This window comes from Atractosteus spatula, chromosome 15, assembly GCF_055471065.1.
Source record: "Atractosteus spatula isolate fAtrSpa1 chromosome 15, fAtrSpa1.hap1, whole genome shotgun sequence".
Classification (NCBI taxonomy): Eukaryota; Metazoa; Chordata; class Actinopteri; order Semionotiformes; family Lepisosteidae; genus Atractosteus; species Atractosteus spatula.
In genome coordinates this window covers 9,596,025-9,617,191 of record NC_142720.1, presented here as the reverse complement: position 1 = coordinate 9,617,191, position 21,167 = coordinate 9,596,025, and the positions used below count along the sequence as shown (strand labels likewise).

General features: G+C 45.8%; 1 protein-coding gene across 3 annotated transcripts in view; it reads right to left on the bottom strand.

Moving 5' to 3' along the window:
- The window catches only part of arid4b (AT-rich interaction domain 4B), a 51,578-nt gene that overhangs the window by 8,601 nt on the left and 21,810 nt on the right, over positions 1-21,167 (bottom strand). Inside the window, exons 4-18 of one of the 3 annotated variants that reach the window (XM_088934142.1) lie at positions 18,408-18,473; positions 17,588-17,678; positions 17,190-17,269; positions 15,275-15,366; positions 12,259-12,397; positions 11,314-11,393; positions 9,121-9,197; positions 7,247-7,392; positions 5,950-6,022; positions 5,520-5,614; positions 5,172-5,269; positions 3,898-4,153; positions 3,357-3,550; positions 1,257-1,436; positions 527-611 (exon numbers count right to left, since the gene is read on the bottom strand). In XM_088934142.1, coding sequence (XP_088790268.1) covers positions 527-611; positions 1,257-1,436; positions 3,357-3,550; positions 3,898-4,153; positions 5,172-5,269; positions 5,520-5,614; positions 5,950-6,022; positions 7,247-7,392; positions 9,121-9,197; positions 11,314-11,393; positions 12,259-12,397; positions 15,275-15,366; positions 17,190-17,269; positions 17,588-17,678; positions 18,408-18,473 — 1,752 coding nt within the window. The remainder of the gene's footprint in view (positions 1-526; positions 612-1,256; positions 1,437-3,356; positions 3,551-3,897; positions 4,154-5,171; positions 5,270-5,519; positions 5,615-5,949; positions 6,023-7,246; positions 7,393-9,120; positions 9,198-11,313; positions 11,394-12,258; positions 12,398-15,274; positions 15,367-17,189; positions 17,270-17,587; positions 17,679-18,407; positions 18,474-21,167) is intronic. The other 2 variants (XM_088934143.1, XM_088934145.1) reach the window with 2 other exon arrangements.

Here is a 21,167-nt window from a genome sequence, read left to right as displayed (position 1 = left end):
GTGTGACATAAGAAGCAACCAAAATAAGTGGATCGAGGTATTTTCTCCTAGTGGATGATCTATCGGATGCAAGTTCTAAAGTCAGCAAAAGCAAAACACTGAACGGAGCTGGATGTAAAGATCATCATCTGACAAACGGGTATCAAGTAAAACAGACGGCTTGGAAAGTGGACTTTCACTGATTTATCACACTATCTGGGAACACCCTCACAGCGCCCGAGTCTATCAGACAAGGCGTGTTGGTTTTTATATCAGAAACAATGGAGCTGCAACAATTCGACAGTGGCAGGAAAGTATATTTTAGCTTTATGGAAAGAAACCTTAATCAGTGCGCACCATTAAACAGTCAAAGCTCTTGTATACACATCCCTTGTATTGAATCCCTCCTTTCAGAAACGGTTTCTTTAGCTTCATTTTGGCGTAGGCCATGGTTAAATGATGGAAGGGTCTTCAACCCTGGTGCTTTCAAGCACCAATTTAAAGCAGCTTTGACCTCATCCGTAAGATAGCAAGGCAGCCCACCTACCTTTATTTTTTTACGGTGCTTTATTTTCGGCACGTTCTTATCCGCCGGCCGCACAATCTTGTCCGCCTTTATCCACTCGTCGTACCTGAGAGCAACCAAGAGCGCGAGACAAATAGACACGCGTTTACATCGGGCCAGCCGAGCTCTAAAACAGAACATGAAGCGCGAACACTCTCACACAGCCTGCATCTCGGCGCAACAGGTGCAACCTGTACAGCAAAATAAAAATTATTACAAAACAGCTTGGGAGGGAGGGGAGGACAAGTGCAACTAGAAGGGCCAAGAAATTGTCAGGAAAACTAGCAGGACAAAGATTTCTTTGGTAAAATGATCAAATAACATGAAAAACATTCAGCTAATGAGAAATCAGGACTGGGAACAGGTTTCGGTCCTGCTCTCAGGACTTCTTTACCCTAAGGGTTACGTGGGTCTGGAAATAAAATGCCCAATAATGTTGTTGAAAGAGATTGCTGTGGACCCTAGAGAATCAGCTGGACAAGATCCTTGGATCAATAAACTAACAATCTAATGAGCAAACTGAATGGCCTCTCATTTGTCACCTTTATTCTGCTGTGTTCGTAGTGTTGCCACTAGGTGGCAAGAGCAGCAGAAATACACTTTACAGCTTCACTGCTGAGACTAAAAGGAACTTTTCCCCAACACAAAGCAAGCATGGGATTGCCCAGGTCAAGGTAATCCAGACTCGGAGAAGGGCAGGCTTCTGCCTTACCTGACGTTCCAGCCACAGTAGTGCACCAGGTACAGCACCTCTCCCCCATCCAGGTCGGACTCCTTCACTGTGGCCTCGTACATCTTCTGATTGCGGCCTCGGCCATACCGCACCTGCACCTTCATCCCAGGAGGGTAGCACTCAAACTCCTCCCCTTCCCTCTCCTTACTGCTCTCGTCACTGAAAGAGAGTAGCATTCCCTCACCCTCCGACACACCAGCTACCAGCCTAGGTGAAACCAGAGCCCCCTGATACTGCTTCTCTGGGACAGTTTCGGTCATTAGGAATGTCACCTACACCTGTACTCCCCCCCTCTGCTCCAGCATTTGAGGTAAAATGCTGTTCTCCTCTTCATTAAAAAATTCTCCTGTTCAATGTTGTTCTACATTAAAAATCCTAAACAGTGGAAAAGGTCTTGCAGGAAAACACTCAGCCCACCCTAGCCGGTTTTCTCTCAGGACATTTCTATATGTTGAGGCTCTTGAAAGCTTCTACAAGTTCATGCAGTCAAACATGGGGTAAAAAAAAAAGCACCTCCACAGCCACATCACAGATCAGGCTTCTGGGGGTGGGAGGCAAGTTTCAGGCAGTAACCTGCTGCTCAGCGTTTAATTGCTGCTGTACAAATGAAGGACGTTAACAACTGCATCGAATAAAAGCGTCCATCCCCCCAGCACAGAAACACTGACCTGCTCTGGAGAGGGCGTTTAAAACAAAGCAAGCTCCTCTCGGGTTCAAAGGGCTGCAGTAAAGGTAACCGTTAAAGAACACAGCCCCGATTCATAGAAGGGACTAAAGACTAGAGCCATGACTCTTCGAAGCTGTGCAAGAGGTTTTCTTGATGCTCATACGACTGCCCACACAGACCTCCGGTTGACTGCGTCTGAATACACAGTGTGTAGGAGCCCGATGAAAAACACGCTCTGAAGTGCATCAGGAGCTGGCTGCGGCACATTCCAATCCTCCTTTTAATGAGAGGATACACTAACTGGATATCGCGGCCTAGCCGATTCCCACATGAAAACACTCAACACCAGAACTGCGCCACGCAGACACCCCCCCACCCCCGTCTCAGCCGAGATGCTGCAGCACTTGGCTGAGCTCCACAATGTCAAACACTTGCCACCTGCGTCCTTCGATAACAGAAGTCAAACTGGGACTGCAACGCCAGCGCACCGCGCTGGCACGAGGCTCTTTCGGGGATCAGCACGATTGAGGCCTCAATCCGCAGCGCACAGCACCGTGTGAATTCAGTTCACCTGCCGAGGCTGAAATGTCTACCGACTCCACCCGCACGACAGAGCTCACACGCTGGTCGCTTCAGCCCATGAAAACGGATCTGTCAATCCTAAATGGGGGCTAAAAGCGCTTAATTCACTGCTCCCCTTCACGAGAAAGCAGGGAGGCCCTGAGCAAAGCTGGACAGGGTCTGTGGGAAAGGCAGTGCTACCATGTTCAATAAGCAGATAGAAGGAAGCAACCCAGTCGCCTGTTTGACTACTTGGCACCACTGACTGAGCACACGAGTGCCTGTCAAATAGGAAGGATCTGCTGACACAACCTCAGACGAGTGGAATCCCCACATGATTTTCACTCTGAACTAGGTAAATCACTCCAACGCCGAAAGGTTTACCTTATAAATACCCAAGCAAATGTGCAAAGGTGAAATTCCGAAGCTGAAAAAGCAAATTACTGCAGCTGACTCAACAAGACAGCTTCTAGCCCAGCTAAAAGTAAAAGTTATATTGGGAAACTAGTGACTTATTTCTCAGTACAATCCCGCTATAACCACAGCATCCTACTGCATCATGGCAACAGATCAACACTTCAATGGGCTATACAATTCCAGAAAATGTTAATGCATTTAAATGAATACATAACGTAGACATAATAAATTGCATATGCAGACAACCCAGATTGTATGAATTTCTGGAGACTTGCAAAGTAATTAGACTGTCCAAAACAACTCTAAAAGCATTAAATTGTATGCAAAGATTTTTTTAAAATCACCGAGTGTACAAGTATCGCATTTGCAAACTACTTCACAGGACAGAGCTGATTCCCCTAGCTGAGGCCTCTGCGACTGACATCACAACCTACCCTGACTTGTCCTTATCTTCCAGCTCCTCATAGGGCTCATTTTTCACGTTGTCCGTCTGTGGGGGCTCAACTACCTCCCCCTCTTCATCCTCCTCCTCCTCCTCCCGTTTCTCTTCTTCTGCTGCTTCGGTCTTCAGGGCTCCAGTTTCTAGCTCTTTGCTGCCCAGCAGGCCCTGGTCTGACATCTTGTCCACCTGTGGATGGAAAGGGACACTGCTGTCACCTCACCTGCAGTCAGAAGGGGATCATCACAGCCACACCCAGCAAGTGCCTGAGTAGCTTCATCCTACAGGACTGTTTTATCTTGAATGCACAGATGTCCCTATACTCCAGTTTTGCGTTCTCGACACAGAACGGAGAGAACATGTCAACTGTAACTAAGGCAGCCTTTTAAGTCTGTAATAGAGGAGACTACGAAGACTTAATCCATCAAAACCCTCCACGGCATCAATAAAGTCTACCTAGCAAACCAAACATTGAAAATCATTCCACTTGTCGTCTGGCTCGCACGTGAGGAAGGCATGAGACCGAAGGAAGTTACCCTGCTCACAGCTGAGTGCGCGTCTCCATCGCGCCGCTCGCACTCTGCTCGAAGCTCTTCCTCCTCCTCCTGCTCCTCCTCCTCGTCCTCCAGCGGCTCGGCTTGGGTCCCCGCGCTGGGGGCCACGGGGTGTGCGACAGGGCTGCCTGCCTTGCCCCCGGGTTCGAGGCATGGCTTCTCCGCCTGTTTCTGGGGCAGGGCCATCTGGAACGCAATGCCAGTCGACTTGCAGTACTCCTCAAACCCATAAAGGTATCTGGAACCAAGAGACCAATTAAGTTTATTTGTTCTTTTCATATAAAGCTGTAGGTTACTGCAAACCGCAAGAACATCAGCCTCCGACCTCACGTCATAAAATCTGTTCACCTGTGCCGTGAACTATGATATGAGGAAATCAAATGTCCATTTAGCCTCTCTCTGAGCCTTTAAGGCTTAACATAGTCAAGTTTAGATTCAATGGTTAGTGGTCTTCAGTAGTATGTTTACAACTGGCTAATTAATTCAGACCATGGGTAATTAGTCTCCCATATTAAATCAATAACTTTATTTTTACCAAAAAAACAAAGGCACGCTTCTCAATAGTCACCAGCACTGGAGAAGCCCAACCTGAGCACTGCACTGCGAAGGATTTGGAAGGTGACGAGGTCTAGGGGCTGCGATTGGGCACTTGGAACAGCTGGCGCCTGTGCTGCAAGGCACCCAGCCGGCAGGCGCACAAAACGTGTGAGCAAGATCCAGGGGGAAAGGGAGCTCCTCACGCTGCTAATGACTACCCTCTCTCAGAGCACCAGGAGCTCCTGCACCACTGCGAGCCGCAAGCAGAGGACTGGTGGCTAAAGGAGTCAAACCAACATGGGGCTGAAGAGCGGCGACAATTTGCTTGTTGCCCCTCGTCTGTACATCTTGTGTTGTGGGCTTTTTGTCTGCTTTTCCAGCAATTATTTATGACAAGCACTACGACAAAACTCACCTGCATTACTGCACCTACATTACTACTCACACTGATGTGTTTCTTTTCTCTTCTTACACTGCTTGTCTGACTTGCTTTTCTAAAATTGTATGTTATTCAACTTGTTGTTGTTGCTGTTCTGTGTTTATGTTTTGGCGATTCCTTAATGTCTTTGTATCAGCGCATACATGCAAATAAGCATTTCATTGCTCCTGTGCTTATGACAAATGAACTGAACTGAACTCGACAGAGCCCTGGGGGCTAGGAAAAGCACAATGAACTGCAGCAGACACTATCTAAAAGGGAAGCCCCAGGTGGCACGTACTTCCTGTAGGCACATTTGACGTTATATCCAGCTGCAGAGTTGAGCACCGGGATACCCAGATCCTGGTAGACCTGCTTCCACACGGAGCCGCTGTCAATCTGCGCAGGAGAAACAAAGAACCGCTTTTAGACTCGCAGACCCGGAAGTCTTGACTGCTGTGCAAATCAGCCTGAACACTGCAGTACATCTACACCACACTGCCAAATATTCTATCATTCTTCCTTGGAAATAACAGGTTTCATGGGCATTACTGTGAGTATTTAGGGTCATGCTTTCTGAGATTGAACGAACAGTACTTCTGTATCTTCTTCACAGTTTTGGTCAAGCACAAAAACCAGAATAACTCACGTTATCAAACCCTCCCAGTCGGTGCACCAATCTGTAAAGTTTGAAGAGGTTGAGGTTTCTGTAGCCCAGAACTGGTCTCTTGTTAATTGGAGTACCTGCAGTAAAAAAAAAAAGATCCTAGTTGCCAGTTGTTCTTACCCATTTCTAACCACTTCACCTTAATATGTCTACATCAGCCTCACCCCCAACTTACTTTCTTCAGTAGAAACCTCTGACTGCTATTAAATTCCGTCCGGGAGCCACACGTTACTTTAAGTTCACGATTACCACAAAAAAAGGATAAAGTGGTGACCCGACCCTCAGTTTCCAAACCTGGCATGTTTCTCCTCAAAATCACTTCACTTGTTTAAAACTACAACCACACTATTCCCCCAAGGGCTGCAGGCTGCGTTGATGCATTTGTTTGCCACTGTCCCAATAGGAGTTTCACCTCTGTCCTCCATGAACTTGTACAGCTGCTGTAGGAAGCTGTCCCTCTCTTCAGGAAAGGGCTCCACTTCCTCCTAGAGGGAGAAAAAACTCATTCAGTGTTAAACGTCACTGGTTTTCCCATCAACAGTGTGGATTCTCACACGCAAAATTTTAAACCCAAAAGCAATAATAGTGAGTCACTACTCAGTCTTCCCCTCGTGAGCCACAAAGATGAAGCAGAGACTGTGCTGCATTACAGTGCATTTTATGTCTGCAGCATTGCAAAGCCCAAGCAAGGCGATCACTTTACAGTGATGAGCATGACATTTAAAAGCGAGTCATTTCCCAACACGTGGCCAAGTAAATGCGCTGGGAAGGGATGAGGTCATACTTGACATGAACAGGAGGGAACAGGGTTTGCTGCCTGCCTCGCTCCACGAGGTTAAGCCAGGGTGCCGCAGGTACTGCCAGCGACCTCTGAGAGACCCCATTACAACACAGCACGCAACAAATCTGAAGAAATCTGGCAACAGCCCCGACAGGAGAATATAACAAGAGGGCAGTCTTGAAAGTACCAGTCCCAATTCGCAGCTGTGGAACTGTTTAGGCCACAAAGATAAAAATACACAACCTAGCCCCTGTGGCTAAAAGGATTTTGAGTAGTGAAAATCATTAATTGCAGCAGCTTGCTAATTGGTTTACCTAATTAAAAAAAAAATAAAAAGCCTCTGCAGTCAGAGCAGGTGTGTGATATATCATTTTCCCTAGCGAAAGCAATATGGCCAGATCCTACATTACACACGGCAGCCATTAAAAAAGGGAAGGTAAATAACACTTTAGCACCAGATTTGATTATGCCAGAGAAAGGATTTTGCCCGCTCATTAGCTAATGTCTCAAGAGCGCTACAGTTCACAAATTACTCTCTGCTCATTTAGTCTAAATTAAACAATCTAGTTAATCGAAAGCAAACACCTTTTAAAGCAATTTTAATGTTAATGTGCAGCAAGGGAAACAAAAACATGTCCAACTTGATTTTCAACACCAAGAAATATATTATTCTCTCAAAAGGAGCTGGTCATCAAGTACGCAGTTTAAAAGTTAAAAAAGTGGTACTGCAATTATGGGGGAATTTTCCCCTTTTTCCCCCCAAGCAATTAGGCAATTCTATTTTACACACATTCACATGAGGAAAAAAAACCCTACAAGCTGTAGAGCCTTAGGAGATAAAAGCAGCAGAAAGGGGGGGACAAAGCATTTGCCTTTTCCACCAAGAGTCCAAACTACAGTCCCGGGAGAGATCCGCATGACAACTTGCCTCCTCTTCCTCGCTGCTCCCATCATCCTCTTGCTCCTCCTCCTCCTCCTCCTGCTCCTCACCACTCGAGCTCTCCTCCTTCAGCTCTGTCCTCCAGCTAGCCGGGACCACCCCGCGGCGCAGAAACTCGAGCGCCCCGTCCAGCGCTGAGAAACAGAGGCCACAGGGCTCTCGTGAGCGTCACAGAAGCACTGGAAGACCAGAAAGCTACGGCACCAGGAGCCGAGCAACCGCACGGACACAGGCTCTTGACACAGAGCAGCTGGGAATCTGGCCTGTCTCAGTGCTAGGACCAGCACTAGGATCACAATTATTTTTATCAATTATAAAATTACATGTAACATAACACAGTCCTTAGCTGATACAGACTGTCAGATCAAGTCTATTCAGACGTGTCGCGATAAAAGAAGAGTAACCAGAGCTGTGGTTTCAAATCCCAGCACCGGACACTGCTGCTGTACCCTCCAGCAAAGCGCTTTGCTTAAACAGCTCTAGTTAACATCCTGCTGTATGAACACATTTCCAGCACATCATTGTATCCGAGAACCTCAATTGATTTACCTGGCCGAACACAGAAAAAAACAGCAGAATATAGCCCACTGTTCTCACTTAAACATTCGGTTATGCATCGCATGTCCTACATAGCAGACAAGCAGAGACAAAATCTTGGTGGCTTGCAACTCTGTATCTTAGCCTCCAAACTGAAGGTGTTTTTTTTTTTAAACAGCAAAAAAAAGAAACTCCCTCAGGACAGCTCTGCGTTTCTTTAAAAGGATTCCAAGTGAAGTAAAACAATTCTGGCAGCAAGCTGTGATGAAACAAACCCACACCATGCAGCAACGCAGAGAAACAGGACAGTCAGAGATTATCAACGCTCCACAAACTTCCTTCTTTTAAAAAAGTTTCCTCGTCGCTGTATTGCCTGAGAGGGCAGGCGTGTCTTGTAGCTATAACAGAGCTTTAAATGGCCTGATAAAATACTTCTCCACTACACAAAAAGCGACAAATCTTACATTTTTATTCCTAATCGCCATTTCTTTTCTTCCAGTTCTACAGTTTTATTAGTCATTTTATTGTTCAAAATAAATTCACAATGCAAGAAAAGTCCAAAGCGACTGTGCTGCAAAACATTTACAAATTGGTCCAACTCCAGAGAAACCATGGGCCAAAACGGCTCCTCCTTTTCCCCAAACAAAACCTGCAAACATTTTCCATTACAGCTTTTGAAGAAGATGGGAGGCATGTGTTTCTACCATGTCATCATCTGTGGCTCCTTATGGTGGCGAAACGGTGCAGTTAGAACGAGAAATTAAAAGGGATACAATTGGGAAAATGCAGAGCTAACGGCTAAAGGGATTCCTGGAAACAACACAATGGCAATAAACATTCAGAATCTTAGCAGGGGGTCGTAAAAAAGGAAACAAAGTAACGGAAGGTTTTTTTCCCCACCGCCAATGGATCCCCCAGATCTCTTTAGGTGTGCATTTGGCGTCACTAAAACTGGGGAATTCTTAAAGAGAAGGCAAAAACACAGCTGGCTAAAAAGCAAAAATAAGTCACTCCTGGTCTATAAAATCTTTCCCCCTATATTCTATTTTTATCCCCCCCCCCCACCATCTTAACCTTTGAAGTAATAAATCTTTTTGAGATGAGGAAATATGCTTATTACAGTACAGAAGCCAATTAAAACACTGCAGATAATCTCTTATCCTCAATTCATCCCCCAAAGAGAGCAGGGAAGCCCTGGAGTTCGATAAGACACTCTTCCAGCTGAACTGGAAAGGTCAGAGCTGCCCCAGGAACAACGGTTCGCCTCCGTTCAGCGAGGCAGGAGTCGGAATTCCGATTTTTACTCAAAACAAACCCAGTCTTACCTGGCTTCATCCCTGCCTCTGGTTTTGGGGCTGATTCACAGCTCATTTCTCTGACGTCCTTCCGTAAAACAGCATGGCTGCAAGAGACACACAGAGCTGGCGATCAGCACTCGAACCCCACTGAAGACCTGCAGCACAGCTGCACAGCTTCCCTGTATGCGCAGTGAAGACCAGCTTGACTTGCACACGGGATACCGAGATTGCATTTCAACTGCCTCTGGGATTAAATCGTTAGGAGAGGTTTCAGAACTAAACGGGGTTTGAACACTCTTTTGTTCTTCCCAAGCTAAGAAAACAAACTGGGCTCGAACAGAACCCTACACCGCCTCAAGACAGCCTGCAAGTATTCTGTGCACGTCAAACTTCACTTCCCACATTCTTTAAAAGTTTGGCCCAGAATTGTTCTTTTTTTTTTTTGCTCGTTTCTCTGCAGCACAGATACAAAATCAGTTGGATTCATCTCGGGCTGTAAGTGATAGAGTGACAATTTCCACAGAGAAGATGTACAACAAATTAAGTAAGATACAGTAGCAGGATAAAGAGACCAGCTGACAAGCATCTTTATTTACTGTAATAAAAACTTCATCATCACCCGGGAACTTTGAGCAACAGTACTGTGCATTATGCACTAAATGCATAACATCATGCAGGTTTTCATTTTAAAAACCATTCCAAATATGTTCTAACCACACACATTAAGAATATCACGGAATATGTTATTCATATTGTAATGATGCGTCTTAGTCAGCTCTGACTAAAATAGAGAGCTCTGTCAATTTAACTAATCCGTGGGACACTTGCAATGGAACACCTCCAGCTCTGCTATTTTAGCATTTTAATCACACCATGGATTAATCAATCTGAGCAATTAACTGCCGAAAACGTAGACAACTCAAAGAAACTGGAACTTTACGGACGATACAGCCACAAGGTTTAATCTGGAATTAAAGCTAAACTCATTAAACCCTCCTTGTATCACCAAATTATTTTTAGAGCTGCAGAACAGATTAGCACAAATTTCAATCTGTGACAGCGGAGGGGGAGGAATCCTGCCTACAGGCCAGCGAGGAGCCATTCTGCCTCCAGAGGGGCAGCTCATTACAGAACACACGGACTGCGACGCCGCACTTCAGGGGAAGAACACCGCCAGGAGAACATCTCCACGGGGGTGGAGGGTTTATTTATTTCGCGACACCTGTGGGATTCCCCTCCCAGCCCCCCATTCAGAATGCGTGGGGAGGGAAACTGCACTTCCTGTGGCACCAGGAATTTTAATCCTCACAGCATCCCAGGTGGACCTGTACTGCCAATTAAGGGCCCTCCCCCACCCCCCCCGCATGGACAATTAAAGGCACTGCGGCTTCAATGTTCCACAAGGTCCCTTCTCTCGGCCATCCCCTCCCCAGCCGAGCGGAGGTACAAACGCAGGCCCAGCGTGGAGCTGGGCTTCAGATACACCTCTCTGTGTTCCAGGCTGCCGTCACGTTAACAAGAAAGTCACTGTGGCCCACCCCCCCCATTCAGCCAGTGGAGGAGACTGATGAACGGAGAATACGAGGTGGAAAAAAAAAAAAAAACCAAAGATCCGCTATTTAACCTGCCTCCTGTCATGGAGAAAGGGCCCGGGAAAATCAAGAGGTGGTGCTACGTTAATCGCAGGCATGAGAACATGCCAGGATACGTGGCTCAAGCTGTGGAAAGACCTCAATAAGCACTGCAAGCAGGAGCAGGGGTCCTGTGCCCTGTTGCGTAGGCTGGTGTTATTCGGTCTTGTTTGAGCTCCTCGGGTCAGGGTGCAACACGTAAGGCTTCTTTGAATACTCCCGTCTTCTCCGCTGTGACCCTGACCACAGTGGGGCGCGACAAAACAAGCCCTTGCTGTTCTTTTCAAGACGCCGCAGTAGGCAAAACGGCGGCGTGCATCACTGCTGTAACCTGACCTATGCCCAGGGACATGAATCTTTAGTATTCATCGCCTCACCAGCTGAACTGAGAAGCACAGCAACCTTTCTAAAACTCATTTCCGATGTTTTCCTGGCATAGCGGTTCAACCGCTTCTGGTTTTTTTTCCCCTCAACAGTCATCCCGTTTCTCACAGCCTTTCCCGATTCTGAAATTTCCCAGCTCTGCCCAATGTAAAACATTATGTAAAGCCCTGCCAGCGCACTTCTTGGGCACGTAAAAGAAACTCACAATTTGCCGTCCTTGAAGGACCGAACAAGAATGGTGTCCTTTTTCATCACAACCTCGTCACTGCAGTCTGGGGAGATGACCTTTTTCCAAAAAAACAAAACAGAAGAAAGAAAAACAAGATGTGATCAGTTAAAAAAAATACTTTTTTTGGAGGGTGAGAAGGAAAGCTATTCCAGAAAGCAAATGAATGAGCTAGTGAGTACCCATATCCCTCATAACACAGAAACAGCACATCAACAACACCGCAAAACAAACAGGAGAGCAAGACTGAGGCACTATATAGACATGGCTCCCTTTATTTGGTCAGATTAGCAAACATGGCATTAAAAAAGACACTGGAATCCATTTAAATCAACATGTGCTTTAAAAGTAATACCCACATCTGGGTCATCACACAGCACTTCAGAATAACAGGAATCCCTAAGGACTGCGTAATAGGTGCAAAATATCTTGAGAAGCTTGATTTTTTGAAAAAAGAAAAATCCATATGGGGATTTATCCTGGTAGTGCACATATATTAACTCCAAATCCATGTTACTGTCAGACAAAACAAAGCACTGGTGTAATCTTAGCTTCTATCTTTGACTTCATTACTGATCTCTGTTCCGCTTCTTCATTCTTCATCCTGCCCTACCAAGCACGGGTAGAACAAGCCCAAGTCCTTGAGGACGCAGCAACAGAAAGCTTACGGGCAGTATAAAGAGGGGAAAACGCCTTAACTGCTTTGCAACTTCCCAGACTTTAACTGGCAAGACGAGAAAATACAGGCTTGCCTGATTCTATACGGACCGCACCCCTCCCCAGCTCTGCAGAAGACCTGTGGTCAGAGCTCACTGCAGGCCCCATTTCTAACACAAACTCTACTGTAAAAAGACACAAATACTGCTCCAGCCAGATGACAAATGTAACAGATTAGGGCTCAGCAAAATGACCATAAAGACAGACCAGCGCTGGGTACCAGGAGGCCTTCTTCTTCTCCGCTGCGGCGCACTCCACACAAACCACTTTCCCCAGGAGCTCATCGCCGACGCGGCCGTCGCCCTCCTCCTCCTCGCTGGAAGATGAGGTCTCCTCCTCCTCCGGGCTGCAACACAAAGTCACTTGTATGGGGAAAAAAAGAAGTTGTGTGCCATGAACCATAATATCTAATTCCTGGGATAAGTATTAGTCCTCAGTGGCTACTCCTCTCTCCCGTGATGCTATGTTGCCTAAAAAAAAAAAAACATCCCCCTTGTTCTCCTACATTTACGTACCCTTGAAAACAGCTGACTGTGAATTCTCTTCTCCACACGTGAGAATAAAGGATGAGAGAGGCACAGGGACTCAGCACTGCAATTCCTAAGGCCTCTTATCTTTGTCTTCACCCATTGCAATCCATTAGACACAGCCCCGGCTCTCATTTTTCATTAAACGAGAGGATAATGCCGAATTGGAAACTCCTCTGGGCATGACCACACTGATTTCATTTTTATTTGATACAGAACACGACTTGCAGCCCTTTTCAATTAAAACGAGGCTGAGCTCTCTTGCACGCCGGCAGAGCACGCTCTGTTCAGCGCAGTATCGCGAAGCGACGAGCTGTGCCATTTCAGCTCCTCTCCCTATAGATCCATGCGTGTTTCACCCTGCTTTACACACACGTTAAGGCCACAAAAGAACAAAACAAAGCCTCCAACACTCTCTAAATGAACTTGCCTGAACAAAGCTACTGCAAACAATGATTAAACAATTTCCCACAAACTCCTTTACGGGTGATAAAAAGACTGCCGTGACGAAACAAGACAAATTTTCCTTTCCCATTCCCAGGGTTACGTACAAAAAGCATTCTAAGCAGGGTTCATTTTCACTACGGATTCAAAAAAACAAACATCTGGCTCCTTTTTTTGACATCTCAAGATACAATTTCAAAATCTGGGACAGAAACACTGCCAATATCAAATCCTCTGCAAGCAGTGACTTTAACGATCCATCTCCCGGCAGGAAAAAAGAAAAGGAAATATCCCTAAAATATTACACAGATGCAATAGACACTCCATCTACATGTCTTCGATCTGCATCAATTGAGCATGATTAAGTTTGAAATACCAACACAAAGCCGCTTTAATTTGCAACAGGTGCACTACAGTGACTGAATAAGATATATTTCTCCTGTTTCCTGCAGACTTATTAGTGAAAACCATCTTTTGCTTTTTTAAATAATTAAAATTACCCATTTTGTCACATAGAAAATTGTGTGCACCATCTCAAACCCCCTATACACAAAGGGGGGTGGGGGTGGGGGGGTGTGGTCTCCTCTGACCCACCCACTTCCAGGCCACGCCCCTTATGATGTCACTGACAACAGCGCCCTGCTCTGGCAAACACCTGGCAGTGTTTCACAGAGAGGCCTGGGTGGCTGCTACCCTATCCTCTGCACCTCTCAGCTGTGACACAGCGCTCCCAGCATGACGCAGACTCGAGCCGAGATCACAGAGCTCAACCTGTGCTTGGTCAAGACCCTTGACTGGTGAAGGCACCCAGGAGGCCTCCATTATATTGTTTTAATCAAAAAGTACAGCTGTTTACCGAGAGCCCCAAGGGCTGCCCGAGTGATATGCTGAGCAATAGCTGTTGATGTTAGAAGACAAACACGGATTTTAACATGAAGGTTGTGCGACACAGATTTATGCTTTCAGAGAGCAGCTAGTTTTTCACTCTACCGCTGAAAGTATGCGCCAAATAGTCATGACTAATCAACACTAAAAAAGCCTATATGGTAATGTCTGCTTCCTCCGAGACTCACGAAATCCAGCACTGAGTCTGTGTATTCAAGCCGTGAGGCCTTCACAGTTCACGACCCAAGAGATCTACACTCCCAATTCCTGGAGCACAGAATCCCGTTTTTTAACGCTGCATGAGCTCAGAATGGCCTAACTGAATAAAATATCAGTTTAATTGGCCTAATTACAACCAGTAACTAGCTTCCAGGCCTTACGCTGTAGATATTGCATTACCTATTAAGCCTGCAGGGCTGTATCCCTGCAGGGCTGACTAGAAATATCACTGCCATCTAGCCATTTAGACTCACTAGTTTTTCCCCAGCTTCGAACGCAAAAATGCTCTTATTTGAGCAATCATGTCAAGAGTGGACCACCAACAATGTGCTGGCCACTTCAAGTGGGATTGGGATCTCATTCATTCACTCGCTAAGGGAAAGCGGTAATGTTGGCCTCTGTGGTGTAAAAACTGGAGAGAGGCTTTCGGTGATGTCACCACTGTGCCTCACAGTGTTGCATCTCTGTGGTTCTTCTTGGGGCTGCTGGAGCTGCAGACACCAGGCTAGCTTGACTGCGGCTTATGATTTAACACAGCCTCCCAGGCTCATGCAGCGAGCCATGTGACCGGACTGAGCCTGCACCCTCATTTGGGCACTGTAGTAGATTTATCACTGTCAGCATCCTCGCAATTCACGGAAGCAATAAAAAAAGAAATACAAGTCAAAAGAGGTCATTCTGAAGCTTTACAATGCCCTTATTAGAGCTAATCAAAAATACCGCAAACACGGATCGGGAGTCCACATCACAATTTAAGACACAGAAGATTCATGCCATGAGTTACAAAGCTAACCAGACTTTCCAATTATTTTAATTTTCATTCAACGAGGCCATCGTTGGAAATCAATTATAAAATGGCACAACAAAACTTTTGTTTTTTTAAAAAAAGAAACATCAGAGTGTGACACAGACCATGTCGGGGAAGTTGAAATGCCAGAATCTTTCGAAACTAGGCTCCCCCTCTGTGAAAGGACTGCTTCAGTACAAAGGATGAAAGAATGACATTACTTTCCAAGAAAGTCTGCTCATGTTCTGAAAGGAGCTGGCATTCCACCCTCTAATGATCCATGAAGCTACAGTGAGACTCTCGGTGAAAAACCTGGAGCTCAGCAGGCAGTGGGAGAGGAGGTGGGTCAGCTAGTACTCACACATGGTTGGATCTTCTTCCCCGGTTGCTCTTCTTCCCGATGACTGGGGTTCCGAAGTGTTCAGGGTTGGTGAGGGGAAGCTGGTCCAGAGTCTGCAACACACACAACCGACAACCTGCGTCACTCCCGAGAGACTGCAGAACAGCTTCCATCTCAAGAGAACTTGTACTCCTTCCATCCAGGCATCTAATACTCCGAGCGGCCTCTCTGAAAGGCACTGCTGAGGTTTCGCGAGACTCTTCCAGGTCTGGGGCTTTGGTCAGAGTGAAGAGCAAGCTACAGAGCTTTCACCCACAGACAGCAGCCGAACACTACTGGATCACTGTTCAGAACACGGAACACTCCGATTTGTCAAAAGCAACACTCGCATTTTTAGACCAAGGCATCCAACGATAAACGAATTTACTTAAGAAAAAAACAGCTTTGCTATAGTGTACAAAGAAAAAGAAAAAGGTCCTGCTTGTAATCCTTCTACCACTTCCTTGACCTGCTTCTGCATTTGTAACAAGGCCTGGCCATGTTCAAAACTGCCCTTCCCATCCCACACAACTCCAATAACCGTGTTTAAGCACACGTGAGCTGTAAATGAAGAGACATGGCGCCAGCTGTCTCTGAACATCTCAAATTAATGGAAGACTGGGGTTGCTTGCCTGGATGGATGTGCATGGATGCTGATATTGGAACGAAGATGGGGACAGCTGAATTTGCAATTTAATCTTGCTCACAGTTTTCTTAGTCTTTATGGTTGCTACAACAGCTTTCTTAATATGAACTTCAAGTAAAATAAGAAAAGGTTTCAGAGTTAAGGCTTTATTTTCAGATTTTAACTTAAATATAAGTACTGTACACCAGCTGTTTCTGAAAGTTTCTTTGGGGGAGGGGAGGTTAACAAGGGTTGCTACCTCTGACATAAGAAACGGAAAAAGTGGCCCCTGGTCCTCTCTGCACGAATCTGGAGATAGTATTATTTTTTTCTGAAGACTATGAAACTCCACATAAGCTGCCAAGTAAACAATGGATTAGTCATACACAGCATCTGTACAGTAAACTGTGACCTCTTTCTTTGTATTCATATTCGACTTCACATTCCTTTTATAAGCAACAAAAAGTTATTGTACTGGATTCACTGCTAGACGCTTCCCCATGTACAGGCCAGAGCCTCAATAAGTTGGAATGTGGTTATTTTGGTCCACTGCGCTGCAGCCTGTGCCTGAGGGTGTCCCAACTTACTTCCATGCAAGCAGCTGTCTGAGACAACACACTTTACTTTCTAAAAATAACAGCAGTCCAACACAACAAGAGTTGAGTTTATTTACAGTTTGTAGCTGGATAGGATGTGAAGAATCGTCCTTTCACTCTTTTTCTAACTGCTTTATCCAAAACAGGGTCGCAGGGGAGCCTCTCCTGGCAAACACCAGGCTCGAGACAGGATACACCCTGAGCAGGAGGCTGGTCAATCCTGGCGCACACAGAGATGCCAACACGCACACGCTCACACCCAGCAACGAGTACGGCTCTGTACTGTGGGAGGACACCAGAGCACCCGAAGGGAACCCACACAAACGCATACAAACTCCACACAGACAGCAGCCCAGGAATTGAACCCGGAGCCCCAGCGCTGCGAGGCAGCAATGCTAAACTCCAGGCCGCCTGTGGACGTGAAGCTGAACAACACAATTTCCCATCTGTGGGATCTGTACAAACGCAAAAGGTACAATGAACTGAAGCTCTTGGCTCAGGCCGCGCACTGAAGCTGCACAGACACTGGAGGGAAGCTTCCTGATCAAAACAGAGCCAAGCAGAAGGCTGTGTCGCCTCTTCTCGAGCAGGCCTTGCGTTTCTAAAGAGCAGGCGGGGGAAGGCGAGCAGGAGGAAAGGCGGGGGTAAAAAAAAGAAGCGGGCAGCGGCTACTCACCTCGCTCTCTGCGAAGTGGCGCTCTCCTTTCAGGCAGAGCGAGGAGCGCCTAAGGGTCTTTTCATCACCGTCATCAAACACTGTGGGAAACACAGGCGCAGTCAGAGTCCTGCACTCCAGGCCCCTCATTTTTGTTTTTACACGCAATAAAAGACAAAGTTTTCTTGTATGTTATACCAAATCACTTAACCTTCAAAGTGGCTCAAAATCCCCCTTGAGGGTCACTTGCAATTTCTTCTCAACCTCACAAAACGGACAATTTATCCTGTTTACATATTTAAACTAAAGCAGAGTAGGAAGCTCATTTAACGAGCTAGTTGAGGTTTTCTTTTCTTACATGTTAAGCCATAAACCCACTGAAGCTTAATCTGTATTACTAGTGGGATGATAGCACTTACCAACAGTGTACCAGCTGGCATCTGTTAATTTGTTAATGATGGCTTCCTGGTATGTCCCATCTTGGGTTTTCACCTCCACAGTAGCCCCTACCTAAGGCACCATCATAACCAAAAATAAATTACATGACAAAAGAATTACACTGAAAGCTACTTGCATTAATATGTGGCTTCCGCACCAAAGAATATCACAGCCTGCTTCCTTATAAAAAAAAAGTGACTCTCAGTGGCCTGGCTAAATTTAACTGCTGTTATAAAATCTGGTCTCCATCAATTTCCCTCTCAATTTAATTGATCAAGAAATCGCTCACTTCACCTCTTCTGCTCATAGTGGGACATTAGGCTCAGAATGGCAGCTGGTGGGATATCACACTTCACGGTGCACAAAGCAGTTCCCATCCCATGAGTTAAGCACTTTAGGGATAAAAGCCGCTATATAAATGCAAACCATGAATAAATCATAATTTTAACAGAATCTGTGGACTCCATGGTCAGCCAGCCACTTTGATCGCCCCTATGTGAATATCAGAGGGAGGCATAATATGGAACCAAACCAGCCAGGCACTAACTAACTGGGTCAAAGCCCATGCTCCCTGATTTAGCAGCTATGACCCACACCTGGTCATGTCAGCCACAGCAGTGCTGTACGCGAACATTTCAATTGAACAGAGTCCAGTACCGAAAGAATAAGACAAAGCCAACAGGCAGGAACAGAACCAGAGCAGTCAAACATAAATGGAACAAGGTAAGCACAAATCAGCTCGATCTCTCTGCAGTTTTGTTTTTAATCAAAGGCCATGAGAGGAGAAAAAGGCCTCCTCACCTTTAAAGGCCCTCTGATGTGTTCGTCCTGCACTTCTGCCGTTGACGCCTCTTGTTTAAAGGTCACCTGGGAACACAGGAATTGGCGAATCAGTAACCAGAGTAAATATCCTCCAAAAGGCCAGAATTCATTGATTACCCACATCACAAGGCAGGGCCTTCAGAAGAGGCTGCTTGAAAAGAGAAGGGAGAAAAAGCTAAAATCGGAACAAATTAATTTGATTGCTCAAATTAAGTTCGTGGTTAGTGCTAAGACCTGTCTTCTCTGCACACTTTCTCTTGCCATCTGCTGCCCTGGAGGCTAGAGTACTTCACTTACTTTAACCACTATGCATTCAGAATAGAGAGGAAGAAATGAAGACCAATGACCTGCGTTCGTGATGAAAGGAAAAGCTGAAATTTGAATGCAGGTAATATGACTGCCCCTTTAATGTGGTAGATCATTGAAATGCAATTCCCATCATTACACTACATCTCACTGCTTTCATAATCTGCCTTCGTTCGACACACTTATGAGCTCTTCAAGTGAAGGACAATGTGCATGAATGATAACATCAATTCAATCCAGCACAGAGCTGCAAAGATAAGATATCAAGCACACCACTGACTGCAATATAGTGCATGTACTTGGAAAAGAATCAACAGGTTTAATAATAAAAGCGCTAGCAACCAACAATCTTAAGGAGTACGCAATCAATACATAAACACCTTCATTTTAAGATCAGAAAAAATAGGGAATAAATCAACACACCTAATAATGAGGACATGAGTGTTTTGGAAGCGAAAGTTGATAACATTAAGAGGAATTTCTACTTCCAGAACATTAACTGTCAACTTCTAAAGCACTCCAGTCCTGGACGTGGGGGGGGCTGGTGCGTTTACAGGTCCTCAGCCCAGCTGGGCTCTTCATCACCTCAACAGGATGAGCGTTGCCAGTTTAACAGCTCCTCCCAGCTCTCCAGGCACAGGTGCTTTACGGAGACCTGGAACACCTCTGGACTCGCGGACCCTCCAGGACCAGGAACAGGGACCCTTCTTTTAAAACTTTTACATCTTGCTAAGGAGGGACCTTTGCCATGACAAATTGGTCTCTCTTCTTATTTCCTCTCCAGCTGATGCTCTATTTCCAAAGTGGGAAAATGAAAGGCATCCAGAAATGGCTCCAATCTCTGAAATCAATACAGAAGTGAAACTGTGCTCTGAAACCTAAACGTTTGCTACCAACTCGCCAGGTTGTCAATTACACCAGACGTTAAGGTCAGCCGGGCGGGCAATGCAGCGTGGTACAAGTCAAGCAGCAGGAATGTGGATTAACGTCCCAGACATCTTGCTCTCCAACCGGCCCTCTAGAATAGAAAGGGCTGCACTGTGAGGCAGAGGAAGAAAGATACAATACTGCCTCCGCACAAAGCTTTTGTTATTGTTTTTTGAGAAAATCCCTAATAAAAGGTTTTAATTTGAGTTTCACCCTATAAGATGTGGGCAGGGCATGCTGTAGTGCTCTTCCGCATGAAAATCTCTCTCCTCCCATGAGGAGCATCAGACCTTGCTGCTGGAGATCACAGCGGCCGATCCACGTGGGGAAATCTCCCGCTGCTTGTCCCTTTTGTCACCGTGGTCAGTACACCAGGCACACTGCAGTGTGAGGGGAAGCGCATCATGTCGCTTTTGTGAGCTGGGAGAGGGAGAGCACATTCTCCAGCAAGCTGCGGGGTCACAGCTCTCGACTGATCTCTCCCTGACATTGTTGAAGAGAGCAGATTCTGAATGAAAAACACTAAATATATCAGTCGTCACAGTAAAGACCCTTTGAAGCGGAGTGTACTGATTCATCATTATGAACTAAATGAGATAATGCGCAAAGGAACCATTGAGGTTCTTTTTACTGCAGAGGCTACCTGCTGTGTTTTTCTATCTACTCAGCTAAACACACCCCTCTGTGTGGCAATTAGGATGATCTGCACAGAGGCACAACTACAATATTTACAAGGCTGGTAAAATATTTGTAGCATCTCGGGGAACAAAACACCATGAAAATTGATAAGAGCATTCAAGCAAACATTTACAGAGTTGCATTCCAACCTCAATACACATCCTAATACAGCCAACAGAATACTGAGCTCTTCTGGAAGCAGAGGATATTAAGCCTTATTGAAAACCAACCGCATGTCAGCTTCAAGCCACCTTACACAATCACTGAGGTTTCTAACAATCTCCTACAATGGGGAGGGGGAAAAACGTTCATTAGAAGCCGTGCAAAACACAAAGATAAACTCTGATAAAATACCTGTCTGTACTGCTATACTCCAGCAATAGGAGAAAATGTACCAATTAATGAGTCTATCAGATCTTACATTATGGGGAAAAAAATGTGAAATGGAAATGCGTCTGCAAAGCTGCAAATTCATTACAAGCTGTTAAGTGGATAAAGAACCTAAGGCTGTGAACCACACATTAGTAAAAGCATATCTAATGTCATTTTAGGATGGATAGAATGGTGTGCGAATTAAAGACTATCCTCTGATAAATACAACACACTCCCTTTAGCGGTAAGCTCATCTGCTGGGAATCCTCCTGAACACAAACCACAAGAAAGGACACCACTCGGGTCATCAGCACAGGGCTGCTGCTGCGCTGGCACGCCTACGTCTCGCTGATCCGTGGCAGGGCGCCGGGAACACAGGTGAACGGCCAGGGAGGGTGAGAAAGCAACACTACCTGACAGCAGACTAGCAGTTTACCTGTCTGGAGATGGAATGGA